Source organism: Schistocerca nitens, chromosome 1 (assembly GCF_023898315.1).
Source record: "Schistocerca nitens isolate TAMUIC-IGC-003100 chromosome 1, iqSchNite1.1, whole genome shotgun sequence".
NCBI classification, from domain to species: Eukaryota; Metazoa; Arthropoda; class Insecta; order Orthoptera; family Acrididae; genus Schistocerca; species Schistocerca nitens.
Genome location: NC_064614.1, coordinates 793,441,623 through 793,463,430, shown reverse-complemented (window position 1 = coordinate 793,463,430; position 21,808 = coordinate 793,441,623). Strand labels below are relative to the sequence as shown.

Below are 21,808 nucleotides of genomic sequence, written 5' to 3'. Positions count from 1 at the left end.
GAGGAAGTTTTCTGATTTTGGGTGACAAGTTTGTCATAACCCTGTGTATCTCCAAGGAGAGATCAAAGTATACATAACCAAATTAAAAATGCTATCACAGGAAATTACATTCTTCAAACACGAAAATGTGAATAAAATACATAATTCATTTCCACTGCCCAAAATTAAGAACAACAAAACATCATACGAAAGAACTAATAACATAACCTTCCAAAAGTCAGTATGCTAAAGTAATACCACCAATACCTATTATACCTGCAGATGAGATTTTTAAATATTCTCAGGGGAAAAAAAGCAAGCTGCCACTTAACTATATTATATTCTATTTTTAAACCCATAACTGTTCTTCACAGAATGGAACTTGACAACAAGATAATATCTATGAAGTTTCATATGGCACTAGGAAACTTAGCTACTGATAAGAGATTCAAATAACTTTACTGTTAAGATGGTAAATACTGAGCACATACTGAAGACACCAGTACAAACTTCTTCAATAAATATTTTAATTATATTAAATATATTAACAGGAACATTAGCACCTTTAGTTTAAATTCTCAAGCTTTTACAAAAGACATGTGCAAGGATTCTCATAATCATTAAAGACAATAAAGAAAAGCAGAATGGGAATGATTCTGGGTGGTTTTTTCTCCCATTATATATTCTAGTATTGCTCACATTAGAAAAAAAAATTGTTTGCAGAGGATCTAACACAAAGCAAATTGTAACAAAGTTTAACATGGTACCAAATGTCAGAACATTTGTATCACCTACCTTGTCCACATGACTAGAATACTTTTATGACCCCATTCTGTTTTTCTTCCAAATTTCATGAGCTTATGTTGTACAAATTGCCCAGATACATCATCAGACTTCAGCATCAAGTAAATTTACAAGTGTGCAAGACATTCAAGCAAGACAAACACAATCTAAAGCTGAGAATACCAAGCTTTTACCTGTGTAATTACCTAATGATAAAGTAAATATAAGTAACAACTACTATTACTACTGGACGGCAATTCATGGCATGAGATTCTTACTGAGGGCATTGTATGAAAGAAACTGAATACAAAAAGAGAAGATAAAAAACAAAATTGACAAAACATGTGTAACACAATTACAGTGAAGAGCAACCACAAAATGCCTACTAGAATGTAACCAACAAAATGTCATTAAAGTTTCCCTTATTAAGCCACACACACTGACATAAGTTAATGACCTATCCTTGTACTGTTTGCTTATAACAACTAAAAAGAAATCAAGTACTGATTGTGTTACCTGTTCAAGAAATGAACACATATATAGCTGTTGTTCAGAAACCGTAAGGATGGGGAAATAACTACAACTCACACTTGTCAATCTGTCCAATGGACGAAACAATAAAGGTACAGCCTATCAGTGCACTCCCACCAACTTCCCAATAAATGTTACTAGCTGACCACAAAACAATATCAACAGGTAATTATCAGGAAAACATTATGCACATTATGCAATAACTGGCAAGACAAACATTTTCATCAGTCTTCTTTGAAATTATAAGAATGCTTTGAGAATTGTGGATACTGTTTTGTCCAAGTGTCAGAAGATCGTAATTTCAGATGCACCTTACTCCACAGTAAGGCTCTCTGAAGACTGATCACAAAAGTAGTATACAGGAACACATTATATATTTAAAAAAAAGCAAGAGTGCTCAAGAACTACAGAGTGTTTCCTAATATTCATCAAATGATTCCTATAAAAAATAAATCACAACCTGCACCATTTAAATATAAAAATTCAACATAACTGTCGACTCATGGCTCTCATCTGCAATTTTAATGCAGAATGACAAAATACTGGAGTGTAAGGTATTGTAAATAGTGCGAATATTGTAAGTTAATCATTAATTTCTCTTAAGAGATCATGCATTGTATATATCATGCAATAAATGGAAGTAATCAAGGTCTTTACAACATACGCACCTCACAAAGCAAACCATGTGACACCTAATGTTTTATTGCATGCATATCAGGCACATTTTTTTATCATTATCTGCATACATTAGGCAGAAAATGTATAACAACTGCTCTTCAAAACTGTAATGAACAAGTCCACTACACCCAAACAACTAGCAGTCCATCACTAAAACGAACTTCCAGATATGTTGAGAATCAATGGATAATGACAGATCAACAATCAAAGATGATACTTCCATACAAACAACTTAAAGTTCAACATGAGTGGACCCATAACTAACCTCTTGCAGCAGATCCTGGGCAGCAATTGCTTTCAGTACATTCTTTTTACTCGTTTCCTGAATTTCACCACCCAATAATAACTCATCAAGAATGAAGTATGCCTTCTCGAAGTTGAATATGATATCCAGTTCACAAACCTGAAATAATAAATGCATTTTTAATTTAATGTGAATAGATACTGATGAAATGTGTCTGATGCATTAAGGAGCAAAAATACGCTGTTACGTGGCACACAAATTTGATGGCATCAAATGCTGATACAGTTGATAACTGTTCTCTTACATACTACAAATAGATTACAGTTTTTATATTTAATTTAAGAAGTTTATGGTTAGTATTCTTTTGAAATAGATTTTAGAAACATATACTTAAAAATACTACATTAGTCACTTGAAAACCAGCAAGAAAAATACATTCTCTGCAGTGCATGGGATCTAAGTAATTATTTGTACAGTTAGAAAGTAAGCAGCTCTCATAAAAAGTGAAGTTTCAGTTATGAGTAGTATGACCTTACAAGTTGCTTGCCAAACAATAAACTTACTGAAAGTGGCTAAATGTCTTTTGGGCAAACGCAAAAGTTCTAAAAATTCTTTTATTGTCCTTTTCTAGCTTTGCCTAACACATATGTTACCATAACCAGTTCTGACTTGTCAGAAAGTTGTCACAATATGACATGTTTAAAAAGAAAGAAAATAAGAGTCAGAGTTATCATCATCTTTAAGAAGTATTGATAGAAGGCCATACAAATATAGGATCACATGATGGCAAAGCAATCAACTGCAGGAGTCTGACATACATTACATGCTAAAAGAGAGTCCTCCTTTTAGCAGTGTGAGGAGGAGGGGTGTTGTAATGGCTGTAACCATTAACACCATTACTGCAGTCTGACAGGACTCCTCATTAGTTCATACAAAAGATTGAAAGAGGCTGTAGAAGAATGTGTTGTTTCTCTTCTTCCTGGTGCAGGGCTGGTTCAAGAACATTTTTTCAAACAAGTGATCTATTATTTGGCACTCCCTCCCTTCCTTCCCATTCCTTCGTACACTTTCACACAGTCAGTTTTTGCCATTAACTGTCATACGCTTTGTGTATAAATCCTGGCACCCCTTTCAACTTGACATCCCACGTAGCTGCTACTAACTGTAATACATCCTGTATGGAAGTCTTACAAATGTGGTGCCTGTGGTGTCCCTCTCTGCATTGCTTGTGCCTTCAACTAGCCTTCTTGGTGGTCTCCAGAGTACCATGTGAGTGATGCTCAGTTACCAAAATGTCTTTAGAAAATGAAATTTTTATAATGAAACTTGGAAAAACACTCAACATATAAGTGCTAACAGACCCCAAAACAGCTTCAGTTTTTAAATACATCAATCGCCAACATTAGTTTCAGCTTTTTAAATAAAATTCTACTTCATTCCGGCCACCTCTTTCAGTAACTTAAGTAAGTCACTTCATTTGCACAAACTGCATCTGCTTTAACCATAAAACAAAGAACACAAACAAAAGTTGTCTGCGGTGACTGCTTCTGTCTACTAATGTATAGCTTTACTTGTTCGACATCCCTGAAGACTCTTCTTTATGTTAGATTTACAGAACATAGATGGGCAAATGAATGAGTCAGTGAATTAATGTTCTGCAGCAACTTCCACTAAATAGTATCCATTCGTCCTTACCTTCCCAATCAATGTCATTTAAATTGTAGCTTCATTCACTTCTTTTCTATATTGTTCTCTCCTGAAGTCCTACAATGACAACAAATTTTAAATACAAGCTTAATGCTGCACATTTGTTTTATGCCCTCAACAAATCTTTTCCAAACATTACATTCACGCTTCATTACTCGTTAAATCTGTGCTTGTACTTCAAATGCATTCCCTGATCCTCTCCACGATTCTTGCATGAGGACTGATGTAACTAGAGGCTAAGGTTACTTGTTTAATACTACATCCCTTAGCATTCATATTGAAAGAGAAAGTGAATGAGGATGAGAAGGGGATTGCAAAACTGCTGAGAAAATTTGACACAGTGCTAACAGATTTATTTTGAAGCAAGGCACCTGGCATAGACGACGTTCACTCGTAATTATTAACAACTGTGGGAGAACAAACCATGACAAAACTGAACCACCTGATATGCAAGATACATGAGACAGGCACAATACCCTCAGATCTCCAGGAGGATGTAAAAAACACAGCACCAAAGAACTCATAAGATGATAGGTGTGAAAGTTATTAATCACTGGCACAGTTGCAAAACATTAAAATGAATTATCTGTAACAATAATGGAAATTCCTGAATGCCCTAAATCCCCCATCCCATCCCACCCCACCCCACCCCACCCCACCCCACCCAAAACAAACACAAACACATACCAAAAATCATGTTTTCAGATCTATAACTTAGAGGGAAAAGGGAAAACGCAGTGGAAAGAATTAACATAGTACTGCAGATAGCTGGAGCTTGCTGATCACTGGAATAGAATGAATGACCCAGACATTCTGCAACACATTAAAATTTCCAGTCTAAAAGCTTGGGATGGAGTCCAGACATTTCACAAAACTTTAAAAGCTTTACCACACTCACCTTATCATCAGGATAGATCCTCACCTAAATTTGTTACTGCCCACTTCTCACAATAGTGTGTTCAGTTAAAATGTGGTTTGTAGCGATTTCCATGCACAGGTATCATAGTCTGGAGGGAGGAGGGTGGAGGGAGGATCCTCTTGCTGAATTGGATGCCATGTGTTAGGGGACTGCCAAATTCAGAGGTAGATCAGGGTCATTTCATCCTGTCGGAGTGACTGGCATAAGTAATGCCACAACCAAGTAGATGACTTCACCAACCACAACGTGCCCATCATTGCCTGCCTGATGTTGAGCAGTGACTCACTAGCCTCTGTGCAAAGGCAGGTTCTAAATACCCCAGTGGTCAGCTGAAGTCCTTCATGGTGCACCATGTTCAAGATTTTTAAATAAGAGGGTCTCGCATACCTATACACAGTATACCCATAATCAAGCTGACACCCAAACCTTCATATATCTGACATTCAGATCAGTACCAAACACATTATGTCGATAGAGTATCAACTAAAACTCTGATTTAGTTAGTAATATGTGCTGTCATCCAGCAGAACGGGCACAACCATTAATTCAAAGTAGCACCAGAACTATGGAGGACATCAAAAGCATAACTGTGAGTAGCTAACATATGTTGCTATCATGAGGGAAACATTTTTCTAGCTGTAGCTCAGAAGGACAATTGACACACAAGCTAACGATTGTTCTTCGTGCGGCACAGGAATTCTCCTACACCTGGACAACTGTCAATGTAAGGAGGAGTCCGAAGCCTTTATGTGCCATGAGACGATTATGATTATTCATAGAGACAAAATGAGTAATCTATAAATGATTGTATATTAATATTGTATATTAATACTGTAATTAGTTATATTCTGGCCATGATACTGCTTATATGTATATTTTGCACTACTGAAAGTTTTGTAATGCTTGGAATTATTTCGTGCTCTGTAGTGACAAATAAACCAATTTGTTTTATTTCTTTTTAAAAAAAAAAGGGGGGAGGGGGAGGGAGGGAGGGGGGGAGGTAGAGTATTAGAGCCTCATACCAGTAGTCCCATGTTAAAACACCGATGATGACAAACATTTTTTAATGTATTATGCATGAGAGCGTTATATGGGATAACGTGTTTATGACATGTAAAAGGGCTGTTTGGAGTTTATAACCATGTACTCTGGGTATTCTGTTTTCACTTTGTTTCTTTGAAAATAGTAAACCTAAATAATAATAATTATTAATAAACAAAATAATAAAATCAGTAATAAGTTCAAAATGTTCAACTAACAAGTGAAAGCAAATTGCCAAAAGAACATTGCTACAAATTCCAAGAAGTCCTTTTACATGCCAGGAAAGTGTTCTCTCATATAAAGTTTCACATTAAACAGTAAAAAAAAAAAATTATAATCAGGGGGATTTGAATGCAGCACTTTGGTACAACGACCGAACGCTCTACCTTCTCACCCACATGAGATCAACAATACAATAATTCACATATACACTTTTCCTATGGTCCGTAGCTCTTAAGACGCTTTTAATTACCGTTCACACATGTTCTACTGGACGACAGCAGACGGCACAAACTAAATCGGTGTTTTGGTTCATACCCAATTGACACACATCTGTTACCCATGTGATTGTGTCACATCTGGAAGTTTGGGTTGTGAGATCACACAAAGGCTCCCTAAAACTGGAACAGACAAATTTGGTCTGCTTGCCACGAACTGTGGCTAAGACATTTCAAAATACTGAGTACTTTGAGGAACCATCTCTTAAGGTCCTTAAGGTGTGGCAACCGTGTATGGTTAAGAGTCAAATATGAGGCACAGAGATCTCACAGTGTCTTGAAAATTATGAACAGTGTCCCAATTGTCAACTCAGGAAAATTTAAAACGCAACATGAAGAGTTAAAAAGAATGCACACAGATTTCTCGGTTGAGAATTTAAAAACCCCTTTCCTCCAAACATCAAATAGTCTGCTGCAACTCGCGAGTTGTTCTTGAAAGGCTCAGGGAGCATTGGACAGGACATTTACCTGTAAACATTTGCTTTTCATAGCAATGGCAAAGCCAGTCACTCTTAAGACAGTACCCTGAGGGGGTCTGTTCTCTTGCTCAAAACTGCAGAACGGACATCACCAACTCAATATCTAAAATAGTGTGATTAGAGGAAAGATTGTGTAAAGTTAAAAAGACATCACTGAAACCATCATTCATGAAAGTGCCTGGGGATATTGTGCCTTCAAGCAATAGTGTAAGCCTTCTCGATGTCATGAACACACTCATTAGGTGATGTCATTGCAGGAAAGTCTGTTGTATAGCAGTTTCCAAGGGGGCCAGGTTATCAAAGATGCAGTGATGTCTCCTAAAGCCACACTGAAAACTGCTAAGAGAATTAAGGCAGCAATTTACATACACCCAAGGATGAGGGCAACCTTATAACAGCTACTCAGGTATGTACAGTCCTCCTCAGGTTTTAAAAGTGGAATTAAAATTGCCTCTCGTCACAAACTGGGAAAGCGTCTCAATGTCCACAGGAGATTACAAGAGCAAGGAAGGTTTCTTTGCTATGTCCTGTCTGGTGCCGTAACATACTATAATAGGCCCTATCAAGACCTCGTGATGTGTCGAGGGCTACAGACAATGCATAATTTCGCTCCCACATGAGAAAGGGGGAGTTTTACACTTCATCAGTTCTGAGACTGAAGTTCCTATTGCTCCTCTCAGCAGCTACTCTTTAGTGTCGGAAATCTAAATCCTGACTGACAGTGGTGGCAACAGTCACGAAATAGGCCACTATAATCAGCAATGTCTCATCGGTTTATCTGGAGACTTCCATTCACTATTACAACAGTCATTGGGCACCTCTCAGTTCTCACAGAAACCCTCTTGATAATTTCCTATAATGTACTTTTTGTGTAATGGTGTATGGTAGTCAGGAACTGTTGCCACGATCTATTTTGGCTGCCAGTAATAATTCTGCAAAATTTTGTCCCCACTATCCAAAAGGCTGTGTTCTCTGAAGTTGGCTAGGACTTGAACCTAAATAGAGCCGCCTGACTGCAGAGCAGCATTCGCCATCCACCAACGGGCAAGCTGCCTTTTCAGCTGACCCAGGGCTGTGGAATGGATGCTTCAAAGGTGTGATGGATCATTTTAGTAACAGGATCCACAGAAAGCTGTATACGGAGTGGCCATTTTGCCCTAATGACCACCCATTGTGGAGTCTTTCTTTTGGGCACGAGTCTGGCAGCTGAATCCAGATTCGGAAGCAACCACTTCTTTGTCATCAACTATTTCTTCCCACTCAGCAGTATGTGCAAAGGCTAGAGAGCATACGTAGACACTGATAGCTGTGAATGGTCCTGTTTCAGTGTTGGAATTCATGCTGTGCCTGGTGTTAAAACACACACACACACACACACACACACACACGAGAAGTCTCTCAATTGCTCTACCCTTGGAGCATATTGCCAGAACTCAAAGCACATTGTGTGTGTTAAATTCACCACAGAGGAGAAAGTGTTTGGGGGAACTGAGAGTCTCTTTGTCTAAAGCCTCATGTGGAGGCAGATAGAGTTAATATATTGTCGACTCACAATGCAAATGCACTTATACAGTGACTGCTTGTAAGTCATTTGGGAGGAACAGAAGTAAGGAGGGTCTTTCCATGTCAAGTCGTCCATCAGCCCATGACACCCATTATCTACTTGTGAACTGAGATTTTGTGTACTGATTTTGTATCTAATATCATTAACATTTGCCAATTTTTATTGCAATGGGATGCTTCAATGCAAACGGTAAAAATTTGAAAATTGGCTGCAGTTTTTAAACAAAAAATGGTATGCTGACTGTTTTTTCTATGAATATCCTTTCGGACAAGTTAGAACTGTCCAATTAAATTTTTGTAAATTAATTTTATTTAATTTTATTGTTGAATTATAAAAAATATTTTGGATAATTGCCTCATATACACTTTATGTTGAAGTCGTGTTCATGGTAGCAGATATTTCTGAAATTCTTATAATTTTAATACTGTGCAGCACAACCAGCAGTGAAATAGTCAACATATGCTAGATGAATTTCTGGAAATTCACACTTAAAAAAATTCAACACAGTCTTCTGAGTCTGGTACACCAAGGCAACATCATGTTCTAGATCATCAGAAACAATACAAATACTTTTTGCATGCAACTGTTTGTCCTTTTTGTAATATATATGGACAGTGTGAAGAGTGCAGCTGCCATTGTTCCAATGGTACCCCTGTACTTCATCTTTAACAACAAAATTGAGATTTTCACTGAAATTCATTAAAATTAACACTGAGTCTTCATCAAGTGTTTCCTTCTTCATTTTCAGATAAACAGATTGTGATTTAGAAATAAAATAGTGTGGAATAAGTTTTTCAATTTTCTTAATTAGTGTGTCAGAATTCTGATAGATAAGTGATTTGAACACTTAAAGTCATTCTATCAGTTGGTATCCACCGACTGTACTGAACTATCTCATCAGGATCATAGTCTCCTAATTCATTTTCTAAGTGGGTTTGAAGCAATGAACTGGTGGGGCACTTTTCACACAAACAAAGTACACAGGCTCAGTTGTTTATATCACATGTTATTATTTTAATTAGATCTTTGTATGTTTCTTTAATAGAAATGGAATTTAGAAGCAATTTAACATTTTGGTGGTAAATGCACACACATACGGTATGTGTTCCTGATGATCCTGCAAGTATACACTGTTTTGGTCTAAGACAAGCAAATTTTGAGATTTGTACATTGTCTTCAGGATACTTTTTTTATACAGAGAATACAGTTCAGTTAAATTACTTAAAACAAGATGCTTTTGTCCATAGGTATTTTTACTGGTGCTCACTTTGTCTTTTTTCCCAGGCATTATTCTTGTGTCTTCGTTATCCAAATAAAAACTCTTTACCTTTTGCACTGTACCATGTGGCAATGTCTTTCCTCTTTTCCGCTCAGCCATTTTTCCCTTCTCCATTAAAAGAGCTCTTGCCTGCCGTACCAAATATTCAGAAACTTTAAATTTGAAACCTACTTACTGTAGAGACCAAGTTGGCGGCACAAGAGTAAATAACTGAATTTTTTCACAATTATTTGCATATTCAATTTTCTGTTTGATTTTTTCCATGAGTTCATCATGATGTTTTGCCTTTTCTTCCAGTTCTGTTAAATCACTGTCAGGGATAGTGTTTGCATCAGCAGCCAGCTCAACTTGATATGTATGTGAAATTTTAGGAATAATGCTAAAGCCTCTCATTTTAAAGGTATTTGCCTTTTCTAAACTAATTTCATGCAATCCAGATGAAACAGATCGTTTATGGCACTTGAAGTGATCACAGCACATTTTCTTATGAAGAGGGAATCTGCGCGGGTACCTGTCTTTGTGTTTAACACACGCACATGAAATAGTTAAATCACAGTATGAATGACTGTTGCTTCACCATAATAAAAGTTCTTGTTCTTCACTGATCAGTTCATTCACACAAGTCAGGGAATATACAAAGTTTTTTTTTAATTACCACTACCAGTCACAAACTTTGTCAACTATTGCATTACTTATTTATTTAGCGACATGTTTCAAGGATTATACATCATCTTCAGGTTAAATGGCATTACAAAAACGACTTTACAATAAGGTCATACTGATGTTACATAGTCTTTTCGTAAATGCTGTGGATCTCGCAGATACTGTCCAAGACAACACTGCCTCCTTGTACTTTCAGAAATGCTTCAGTCATAAAATCAATATTTGTCGTAAATAATTCAAAAGATGATTAGTGTAACCTAAAAAGTAATTAAATAATGAAAAATCATTCCATCTCACTGTTTCATTACTAAAGTATTTCACATTATTATTGTACCATTAGGGGACTTGCTTTTGTTATGGAATGAATAGTTAAAAACTGCAACATTTGAATTTTTAACCAATAATTGACTCTGGGTACAATTCAGTACAAGAGCTTAGAACTGCATGCTCAATAAACACATGACTCAAAACAAAGGAACTGGATGATGCAATACACTTAGTGGCAATAAAACAAGTGTTCTCAAATATGATTTGTTCCTAGGTAAATCCAGTGTAGCCAACTTCAGCAATTTCGTGGTGACATGGTACTCATGAATTAGCAACTTCAATATTTCTTTTACAATAATGTTGTTTTTCACACTTCCCATCATTTCCAGACATTGATTCTTTTTGTGTGACATAATGGCATATTTATAATAACATTGTAAATTTTTCAAAGGTATCTATGAGGGGGCAATACCTTAAAAAAATTATAATGTCCATGCATGGATTTTGTTTAAAAGAAATTATTCACATTTTTTTTCTGAGATGTAGATGATGGGCATTCACTACAAGAAGCAAGACTATAAAAATATAAACCTTCCTCTTTAACTTAAAAAAATTCAAGCTTCCACTGCAAAAACTGTAGGAAATATTGCATTTTTAAATTATAAAGGAGCTTATCTATGAAAGCCTGAATTCCTGAATCTATACAACTTCTTTTTATCATAAGTGAAAAAGTAATTGACCTGCAACATTTACATTTTGGAAATATGAATATATCTAGGTAAACTTCCACTACCCAAAATTTCACAGATTTGCATGATGATGGGTGTCATTTCCTAAAACTTCTGGATGATGATATGGAATGACCCAGGATTGGTAGGTGGTGTTTATGAAAATAGCCCCTCCTCTCTCTTAACTAAGGTTTTCTTTTCTGTCGAGGTTCTGCAGCTACCATTATTTCAGTGGTAGCAAAGTTTGGCTGTCAGACTAGTAGTGCTGTTGCTCACTGACACACTCGGCTCAGCTATCAATGTTTAGGGGCCAACCATAGTCTTCTGCATGTGCTGCTTCAATGCTGAGGCAACTTCCCAAAGGTAGGTGGCTATGTTAACTTAAACACCATAGAATGAGATGTGTTAGCTGACTTCAGTCTCCTGGCTTTTCTTCTCTTCTGCTTAGACAAGACATTCTTTGCTCCAAACTGGATAGGCTTGGGAGCAGTTGACACACCTGGGTGCGATAGTATACAGAACAACATGTTCACAGATAGTGGATCCACATCTTCCACACACAGCCTGACTTTTACAACCCCCGTTGCGATGATCAAAGCACTGACATTTAATGCATGGCGCTGGATTGGGCACAGAGGGCATAACTGTAATGTAGAGAAAGCTTTCCACAATATAGATAGGCAAGTTCGATAAACTAAATGTCAGGATACAAAACAGTGACTCATGGAGCTCAATAAACCCTTTTCAAGAAATTCTGAACTTCAGTACCATATTCACTTTCCCATTACTGTTGGAGTTCTTTAGAATCTATATTCTTAATGCCCCAGCACATTACTTCTCATAAAAACAACAATTTATCTCAGTGTGCAGCTTGCTGTTGATAGCATATTCTCCAAGTAGTTTGGTATTTAACGAATTGTTCACTTGGGTAGCTTTCCGTGTCTCAACCAGCAGTGTACCATTGTGTAGCCCTGTGATATTTTTTAGTTGCCCTGCAAGTCCCTGCAAAGCTTTGTATATGTACAAAGGCAACCCCACCCCCTTTTTTTTCCTATCCCAAATGAACCTTCTACATGTTTAATAAAACTAATTACGTAACAGTGAACCCATGAGACATTGCCAAGATTACAGTGACCTATTTTGTGACTGTTACTATGCAATGTGGCACATTACTGTCACTGGTTTCTCTTATATTGACAGACATCTCAGGTGGATTAACCACACAATGTCTCTTTGGGGTTTGGCTATTAATACTTCCCAACTGATCACCTGAACCACTGGGAGATATAAGCTTCATAGGCATCCCACAAGCAGCTATGTTAGTAAATGTCCACCCAGGCAGAGGTTCCCCAGAGGTTACCTCCTAGCAATTGTTCTGGCTCAATAACCAAGCATCTCATTGGTGCACAACACACCTTAATATCGAGGGTGTGTTTTTTTTTCCATAGAGGTGTTATCCAGCTTTGCAATCCAGGCAGAAAACCCCATTCCCTGTAGCACACAATGCTCCACCACCACCACCCCGTGTATTTGCCACTGAAGCATGCCAATAGCTTACAATGATGAAGAGAACTTACGGTTCTCACCAGCCTCAGCACAGGAAATCCAGGTTCACAAAGCCTGTACCCAAGAAACAAATGCTGAGCTCTCTGTAGAGCTTACCATTTGGGATGACCCGAGGAACGTGTGTGGCTTTATCAAAAATATCACAGACACAGCGATCATTACCCTCCCTACCCCCCTGAGATCAGGGGGGAATAAAGAGAATAGAAACTACGGGACATTTCATGTCTTGACTTAATGATCAAGACTTATACATATAATATGTTTAATAATAAACTACACTAAACACCAAACAAATAAAAAACAAGCTGAATGTTCACACAGTTTTCAAAACCTCTCAACACTTAACACTATGTTAAAAAACACTTACACTTCCAAAATATTTATCCAACAGCTCAACATAACGATGAATGATTTCCAGTGTCAGCAGTTCATTATCCTTTTGTTCAATAGCACAGCAAAAGTACAAACTTGCATACCTATAAAAATTAAATAGGAAAACATTAGGAAATTACTTTGTACAGCACCAGCAAAAGTTGTAGAACAAAAAAGAATTAAAATGACATAAAATACACAGGACACTCAAAGCTGAAAATGACAAAGATCAGCATTTTGGGGCTGAATGGATTGGCGACCTCTGAATGGCCATATTGGATATAAATAGTCTATAGAGTGCTCGAGAAAATTATTACAAATAGTGTATCATTGCCTAACAACAGCAATCTCAGTAAAATACGCTGTATTAATACAAAAAGCATGGCACAGTCAAGTTATATAGTCTTAAAAGAAGTAAATATGCATCCTTCCCAAATGTATTTTTCACATCTCAAAATGCTACTAACTACTTAGCCACACAGAAGAACTTGCTGTACAAGATAAAAGCAGAAGACAATGTAAAGAACCATAATCCTGCAAAAAACCACAAAATGAATTGCATGTGAGAGGACAGAGACCTTATCCACAAGGGATGCTATAATGGATATATCGCTGTCTGCTCCCATGTCTGCTGACCTACTATGCTGTGCAGTGCATACAAGCTTTACATTGTGCAGGTAGCCAAATCTAAGAGCTTCAACCTACTACTAACTTATAAGTACAGACCATCATGAGCTCACAGTTGTCAAATCTTTTTTTTTTTTTCCTTCTTGTGAACATTAGTTTGTCTAAAGAATAACAATGCCACAGTATGCATGATATGCTATAGCACTTATTGCCAATCCTCAGAAGGCTGTATCAAGCACCACACCTGACAAATACCTAGTGTGACACTCAGAGATGCCAACTGGCTGTCAGAACAACCCCAGTTACCTCAAATTGTAGGTAATCTTGATGAGAAAGTAGTGTGCTGAAAGGCAATCAGAATGGAAACCTTTAAAAGGACTAAGTTTTGCTTCCTACTCACATTTCTAAGAAATACATGGGTCAAGAGAGAACACAGGTGTGTGAAGCATTCTGTGCAGAGAGAGAAAGAGAATTCATTGTTAGCTGTCTCTTGGGATACATGTGCTTCGCTGTGCTCCATAAGATTTGCTGTTTTTAGTGGGATATACTAACGATACAGCAGTCACCTTGGCACTCTAGTGCAGAACAAAACTAGCAAAGTGCAAAATTCAGAAATTTTTGTTAGTTTATTTTTATATATTTGTGTATAAAAGAAACTTCCAGTATTTTCTTTGTTTTCGAACAAAATCCAAGCTGCTCAGATAAACTTTCATCAAAAGAAACATGATCCTGAAACTTCACACAAAAATTAAATGTGCTTTTCATGTTGACTGTTTCGTAACTAGCATTAGTATCATGATAGTATTGTGTATTTCGAAACATTGAGTATCATGAAAACCATATTTCGTTCACTACAAATTTCAGAGCACACCTACATAAATAAATATACATTTCTGAGAATTTTCAGATGTTATGAGTGTAGTACATAACAAATTTTGTAATAAATCAGGAGTTACTGTGGCACATATTGTGTTACATTTAGTTTTTCCTTTCAGCAGGAATGTACACTTTGCAAAAAAGTTCCAGGTGGATTCAGTGAAACAAATTCAACTCCAAGTTTTTCCCTTATTAAAACTGAAATCTCTCTGGTGTGAGTTAATCACTTCAGTTCTTAAAGGAAACCTGTAGTAGTTGGAGCTTAATGGACCAAAAAAATTAAAATAGAATCAGCAAGCTTAGTTTAAAGCCACAATGCAGACTCCCATGAATGCCATTCTTAGGCACAGAACAAGTTAGTTGCTGCTCATAAGCAGCTAGAAATCAACTTGACAGTTGTCAAGTGATTAAAAGCAGCTACAAATGGGTGTGTCAAGTGGGCTACTGCGAGACATGAATCAAGAATATCATAGGTGCCTCAAGTACTAACCTATCATCTGCAACTGGTACAGGATCTATCACAAAATGTCCAAGTGACCGTGAGTGGCATGTCAATGATAAGTCTAAGGGACCTGTGCAGGGGAAACAAGGACAAGTGTATTATAGCCAGCCCACTAATCAAGTTTAAGGTACAGTCTTCTACTGAAATCGAGTCAGTAATAATCACTTCACTTGTCGAGAAATCTGCTGTCACATGGAGGTGAGGAAAACAAAAAAGAGTAGATGTTCCTCAATCATCAACAGCTCAAAAGCACAGCGAATAATGGTCATGGAATAGCAGAATCAAATTGAAAGAATGTGGCAAGTACTATATCACAGATATACAAATAACAGGGCTACAATCATGCCATTTTTAAACAAATTTGAATTGTTTATTTCATATCTGTATCGCCCATCTATGTCCAAAATTATACGACTTCTTAGGTGAAACCTCCATGGTGTAGTAATTTTGTTCAGAATAAGTAAAAGAAATAGGTTGTATGACCAAATATTTCACTTTTTATATTCTTCTGAGGCAAGGAAAAATGTAAAAAAGGGGCCAGTAAGAGGTGAACATTTTTAAATTCCTTATGCACTGAACCTTACTCCCCACAAATACATATCATATGCAACCTGCAATGTATGCTACACTCATACCAAAATTATTTTTTCCAAACATCTTTATAGTTAAATGGTAATACAACCATCATATCTGAGTGTACAATACCACTGTTATTTTAACCTCATGCCATCTCAAACATCCAATTCATAATAGGTGGCCATAAAACAGAGATTTTTGGGACTATTGCGTATTTTAATTGAAGGGATCGGCAGAAGAAAGTGCTAATCCTTAATTTAGTAAGGATTAGTCTGATCATGTTATCTGTTGTATATCTGAATGCACCATAAGCTGATAACAAGTAATTTCAAATGTACATTTGCCTGCAAAAATTGGCCACAGTTCACAATTTAAGATCCGGTAATCTGCACAATCTGGCAACACTGTAGGAAGTGTTGTCTTCCACTCAAGCAGTGCCACATCTGTTTGTGATCTACTGGTAAATATTGCACAATGTAGATGCAAATTCAGCAGTTCAGAAACCCTCATTTATATATTTATTCCTTTTTTTTAAAACCATTCCAGCTGTCTGTTAAACATATCAGTCTGACGGAACCTCAAAGGTAACTTGCTTTACTTTCAAACTCACCAGGAATAGCAAAACCTTCTACGTAAGAGTTTGTCGCTGCATCAGGATCAGAACTCTTAATGCCCTACAGCAGCAGACACTTTACGCTGGCCTCCATCCCACCAGGTGAACGCTGCACATCTTGATCTTGTTTCTCGACTTGCATCAGTAAAAAGCATAAAACTGTGTCTTATGGTAGGTTTCCCCCCATGAACCATGGACCTTGCCGTTGGTGGGGAGGCTTGCGTGCCTCAGCGATACAGATGGCCGTACCGTAGGTGCAACCACAACGGAGGGGTATCTGTTGAGAGGCCAGACAAACATGTGGTTCCTGAAGAGGGGCAGCAGCCTTTTCAGTAGTTGCAGGGGCAACAGTCTGGATGATTGACTGATCTGGCCTTGTAACATAACCAAAACGGCCTTGCTGTGCTGGTACTGCGAACGGCTGAAAGCAAGGGGAAACTACAGCCGTAAATTTTCCCGAGGACATGCAGCTTTACTGTATGATTAAAAGATGATGGCGTCCTCTTGGGTAAAATATTCCGGAGGTAAAATAGTCCCCCATTCGGATCTCCGGGCGGGGACTACTCAAGAGGACGTCATTATCAGGAGAAAGAAAACTGGCGTTCTACGGATCGGAGCGTGGAATGTCAGATCCCTTAATCGGGCAGGTAGGTTAGAAAATTTAAAAAGGGAAATGGATAGGTTAAAGTTAGATATAGTGGGAATTAATGAAGTTTGGTGGCAGGAAGAACAAGACTTTTGGTCAGGTGATTACAGGGTTATAAATACAAAATCAAATAGGGGTAATGCAGGAGTAGGTTTAATAATGAATAAAAAAATAGGAGTGTGGGTTAGCTACTACAAACAGCATAGTGAACGCATTATTGTGGCCAACATAGACACGAAGCCCATGCCTACTACAGTAGTACAAGTTTATATGCCAACTAGCTCTGCAGATGATGAAGAAATTGATGAAATGTATGACGAGATAAAAGAAATTATTCAGGTAGTGAAGGGAGACGAAAATTTAATAGTCATGGGTGACTGGAATTCGTCAGTAGGAAAAGGGAGAGAAGGAAACATAGTAGGTGAATATGGATTGGGGGGAAGAAATGAAAGAGGAAGACGCCTTGTAGAATTTTGCACAGAGCATAACTTAATCATAGCTAACACTTGGTTCAAGAATCATAAAAGAAGGTTGTGTACCTGGAAGAATCCTGGAGATACTAAAAGGTATCAGATAGATTATATAACTGTAAGACAGAGCTTCAGGAACCAGGTTTTAAATTTTAAGACATTTCCAGGGGCAGATGTGGACTCCGACCACAATCTATTGGTTATGAACTGCAGATTGAAACTGAAGAAACTGCAAAAAGGTGGAAATTTAAGGAGAAGGGACCTGGATAAACTGAAAAAACCAGAGGTTGTAGAGAGTTTCAGGAAGAGCATAAGGGAACAATTGTCAGGAATGGGGGAAAGAAATACAGTAGAAGAAGAATGGGTAGCTCTGAGGGATGAAGTAGTGAAGGCAGCAGAGGATCAAGTAGGTAAAAAGACGAGGGCTAATAGAAATCCTTGGGTAACAGAAGAAATATTGAATTTAATTGATGAAAGGAGAAAATATAAAAATGCAGTATATGAAGCAGGCAAAAAGGAATACAAACGTCTCAAAAATGAGATCAACAGGAAGTGCAAAATGGCTAAGCAGGGATGGCTAGAGGACAAATGTAAGGATGTAGAGGCTTATCTCACTAGGATAAGATAGATACTGCCTACAGGAAAATTAAAGAGACCTTTGGAGAGAAGAGAACCACTTGTATGAATATCAAGAGCTCAGATGACAACCCAGTTCTAAGCAAAGAAGGAAAGGCAGAAAGGTGGAAGGAGTATATAGAGGGTTTATACAAGGGCGATGTACTTGAGGACAATATTATGGAAATGGAAGAGGATGTAGATGAAGATGAAATGGGAGATAAGATACAGCGTGAAGAGTTTGACAGAGCACTGAAAGACCTGAGTCGAAACAAGGCCCCGGGAGTAGACAACATTCCATTAGAACTACTGATAGCCTTGGGAGAACCAGTCATGACAAAACTCTACCATCTGGTGAGCAAGATGTATGACACAGGCGAAATACCCTCAGACTTCAAGAAGAATATAATAATTCCAATCCCAAAGAAAGCAGGTGTTGACAGATGTGAAAATTACCGAACTATCAGTTTAATAAGTCACAGCTGCAAAATACTAATGCGAATTCTTTACAGACGAATGGAAAAACTGGTAGAAGCAGACCTCGGGGAAGATCAGTTTGGATTCCGTAGAAATGTTGGAACACGTGAGGCAATACTAACCTTACGACTTATCTTAGAAGAAAGATTAAGGAAAGGCAAACCTACGTTTCTAGCATTTGCAGACTTAGAGAAAGCTTTTGACAACGTTAACTGGAATACTCTCTTTCAAATTCTGAAGGTGGCAGGGGTAAAATACAGGGAGCGAAAGGCTATTTACAATTTGTACAGAAACCAGATGGCAGTTATAAGGGTCAAGGGGCATGAAAGGGAAGCAGTGGTTGGGAAAGGAGTGAGACAGGGTTGTAGCCTCTCCCCGATGTTATTCAATCTGTATATTGAGCAAGCAGTAAAGGAAACAAAAGAAAAATTCGGAGTAGGTATTAAAATTCATGGAGAAGAAGTAAAAACTTTGAGGTTCGCCGATGACATTGTAATTCTGTCAGAGACAGCAAAGGACTTGGAAGAGCAGTTGAACGGAATGGACAGTGTCTTGAAAGGAGGATATAAGATGAACATCAACAAAAGCAAAACGAGGATAATGGAATGTAGTCAAATTAAATCGGGTGATGCTGAGGGGATTAGATTAGGAAATGAGACACTTAAAGTAGTAAAGGAGTTTTGCTATTTAGGGAGTAAAATAACTGATGATGGTCGAAGTAGAGAGGATATAAAATGTAGACTGGCAATGGCAAGGAAATCGTTTCTGAAGAAGAGAAATTTGTTAACATCGAGTATAGATTTAAGTGTCAGGAAGTCGTTTCTGAAAGTATTTGTATGGAGTGTAGCCATGTATGGAAGTGAAACATGGACGATAACCAGTTTGGACAAGAAGAGAATGGAAGCTTTCGAAATGTGTTGCTACAGAAGAATGCTGAAGATAAGGTGGGTAGATCACGTAACTAATGAGGAGGTATTGAATAGGATTAGGGAGAAGAGAAGTTTGTGGCATAACTTGACTAGAAGAAGGGATCGGTTGGTAGGACATGTTTTGAGGCATCAAGGGATCACCAATTTAGCATTGGAGGGCAGCGTGGAGGGTAAAAATCGTAGAGAGAGACCAAGAGATGAATACACTAAGCAGATTCAGAAGGATGTAGGTTGCAGTAGGTACTGGGAGATGAAGAAGCTTGCACAGGATAGAGTAGCATGGAGAGCTGCATCAAACCAGTCTCAGGACTGAAGACCACAACAACAACATGGTAGGTTTGATTTTCTGCATGAAATAAGCTTGATAAACCAGGTGAACACTGTGAAATTATACAACACATGTAGGTTACAAACAATCCTGTTGGAAGAACATTCGCAACTGAGCATTATAGCAGAGGTTGAAAATACCGCTTCAGTTGTAAATTTCTTTATTTTCACACGACTGGTTTCGGACTGTTATAAGGTATCGTAGCTGCGCTGTGGTCTCCGAGCACCGCATGTACCAGGTACAGTGTGCTGCCTGTGAGCACGGGACTCTATTCTCCTGGAAAGTACGAAGTGACAGGAAATGTTGGATAAAAATGGGGAGCGGGCCTCGGAGACCCCACTCGTATAACGTGGCAAGGATATGATGTCGCCAGGTCATGCCATACGCTTTTCGTAAATCAAAAAAGATGGCAACCAGGTGTTGGCGTCTGGAAAAGGCTGTGCAGATGGCAGATTGAAGGGACACAAGACTATCAGTGCTACAGCAACCCTGGCAGAAGCTGCCCTGACATGGAGCCAGTAGGCCACGTGATTCCAGAACCCAACTCAACCACCGACACACCATACGTTCCAGAAGCTTACAAAGAACGTAGGAGAGGCTGATGGGCCAATAGCTATCCACATCAAGTGGGTTTTTACTGGGTTTGAACACCGAAATGATGGTGCTCTCCCACCATTGCAATGGAAAGAAGTCATCACACCAGATCCGGTTGAAGGTGACGAGGATATGCTGCTTGTAGTCAGATGAGAGATGTTTAACCTCTGACTGTGGATCTGATCTGGCCCCGGAGCTGTGTTGGGGCAATGTGCCAGGGCACTGAGGAGCTCCCAATCTGTAAATGGGGCGTTATAGGATTCACTATGGCTTGTAGGGAATGAAATCACTTTCCCTTTCAGACGCCGTTTGAGAGTGTGAAAGGCTGGGGGGTAATTCTCTGACGCAGAGGCTCGAGCATAGTGCTCAGCAAAGTTCTCAGCAATAGCGTTTTCATCAGTAGATAACTTGCCTTTTATGTTAACACCGGGAACACCTGTTGAGGTCTGGTACCCGAAAACACGTTTGATCTTTGCCCACACTTGGGAAGATGACATATGGCACCCAATGGTAGAGACGTATCTTTCCCAACACTCCTGTTTCCGTCGTTTGATAAGATGGCAAACGTGGGCACAGAGCCATTTAAAGGCTACGAGGTGCTCCAGGAAAGGGTGCCGCTTATGCCACTGTAGAGCTCGCTGACGCACCTTAATTGCTTCAGTGATTTCCAGCGACCACGGGGGCACCCTAAAGAGCAAGAGATCACGTTTTCTGCCACAGAAACAATTGTTGTAGTCATGTGCTCAACCATCACATTGATGTTACCATGTGGGGGAGATGCAACGGTGACAGCAGAGGTGAAAGTTTTCCAGTCAGTCTTGTTTAACCCTTTCCACTCCAGTGTCGAGTGCCACTCGACATTGCGAAATTTGTTTTCCGCTCCGATGTCGAGCCTCATTCGACACGACTTTTCGAAGCTCTCAAATGTATTTTGAGTCTCCTAGGCATTATTGCTGCAGTGTGCTGCCATCTAGGAGAAATAGTGTTAACTCTGTGTCGAACAGTAGCAGCTGTGTTAAGTCAAAGATTATAATTATTACGTTCAAGTCCACGCGCTCGAAATGGCTAGTTGTTCACGTACAGTCCTTTCTGAGGAAGAGATTTTAGATCTTTTAGAGCAATCTCTAAGTGAAAACGAGAGTGAAAATGATTTTGATTATGATAGTGATTCATTTCAAAACAATTCAAGTGAGAATGATGAAGAAAACAGTGACAATGTGCATGTTTCTAGGGATTCAGCAGATGATTCGTGGCGAAT

The 21,808-nt window shown here is 38.4% G+C and overlaps 1 protein-coding gene across 3 annotated transcripts in view; it reads right to left on the bottom strand.

The window, feature by feature from the left end:
* LOC126262339 (AP-1 complex subunit sigma-2) overlaps positions 1–21,808 on the bottom strand; it is a 71,252-nt gene that overhangs the window by 35,975 nt on the left and 13,469 nt on the right. For all 3 annotated transcript variants that reach the window (XM_049958927.1, XM_049958911.1, XM_049958919.1), the window contains exons 3-4: positions 13,293–13,401; positions 2,237–2,374 (exon numbers count right to left, since the gene is read on the bottom strand). In XM_049958927.1, the coding sequence (XP_049814884.1) occupies positions 2,237–2,374; positions 13,293–13,401 (247 nt within the window). The remainder of the gene's footprint in view (positions 1–2,236; positions 2,375–13,292; positions 13,402–21,808) is intronic.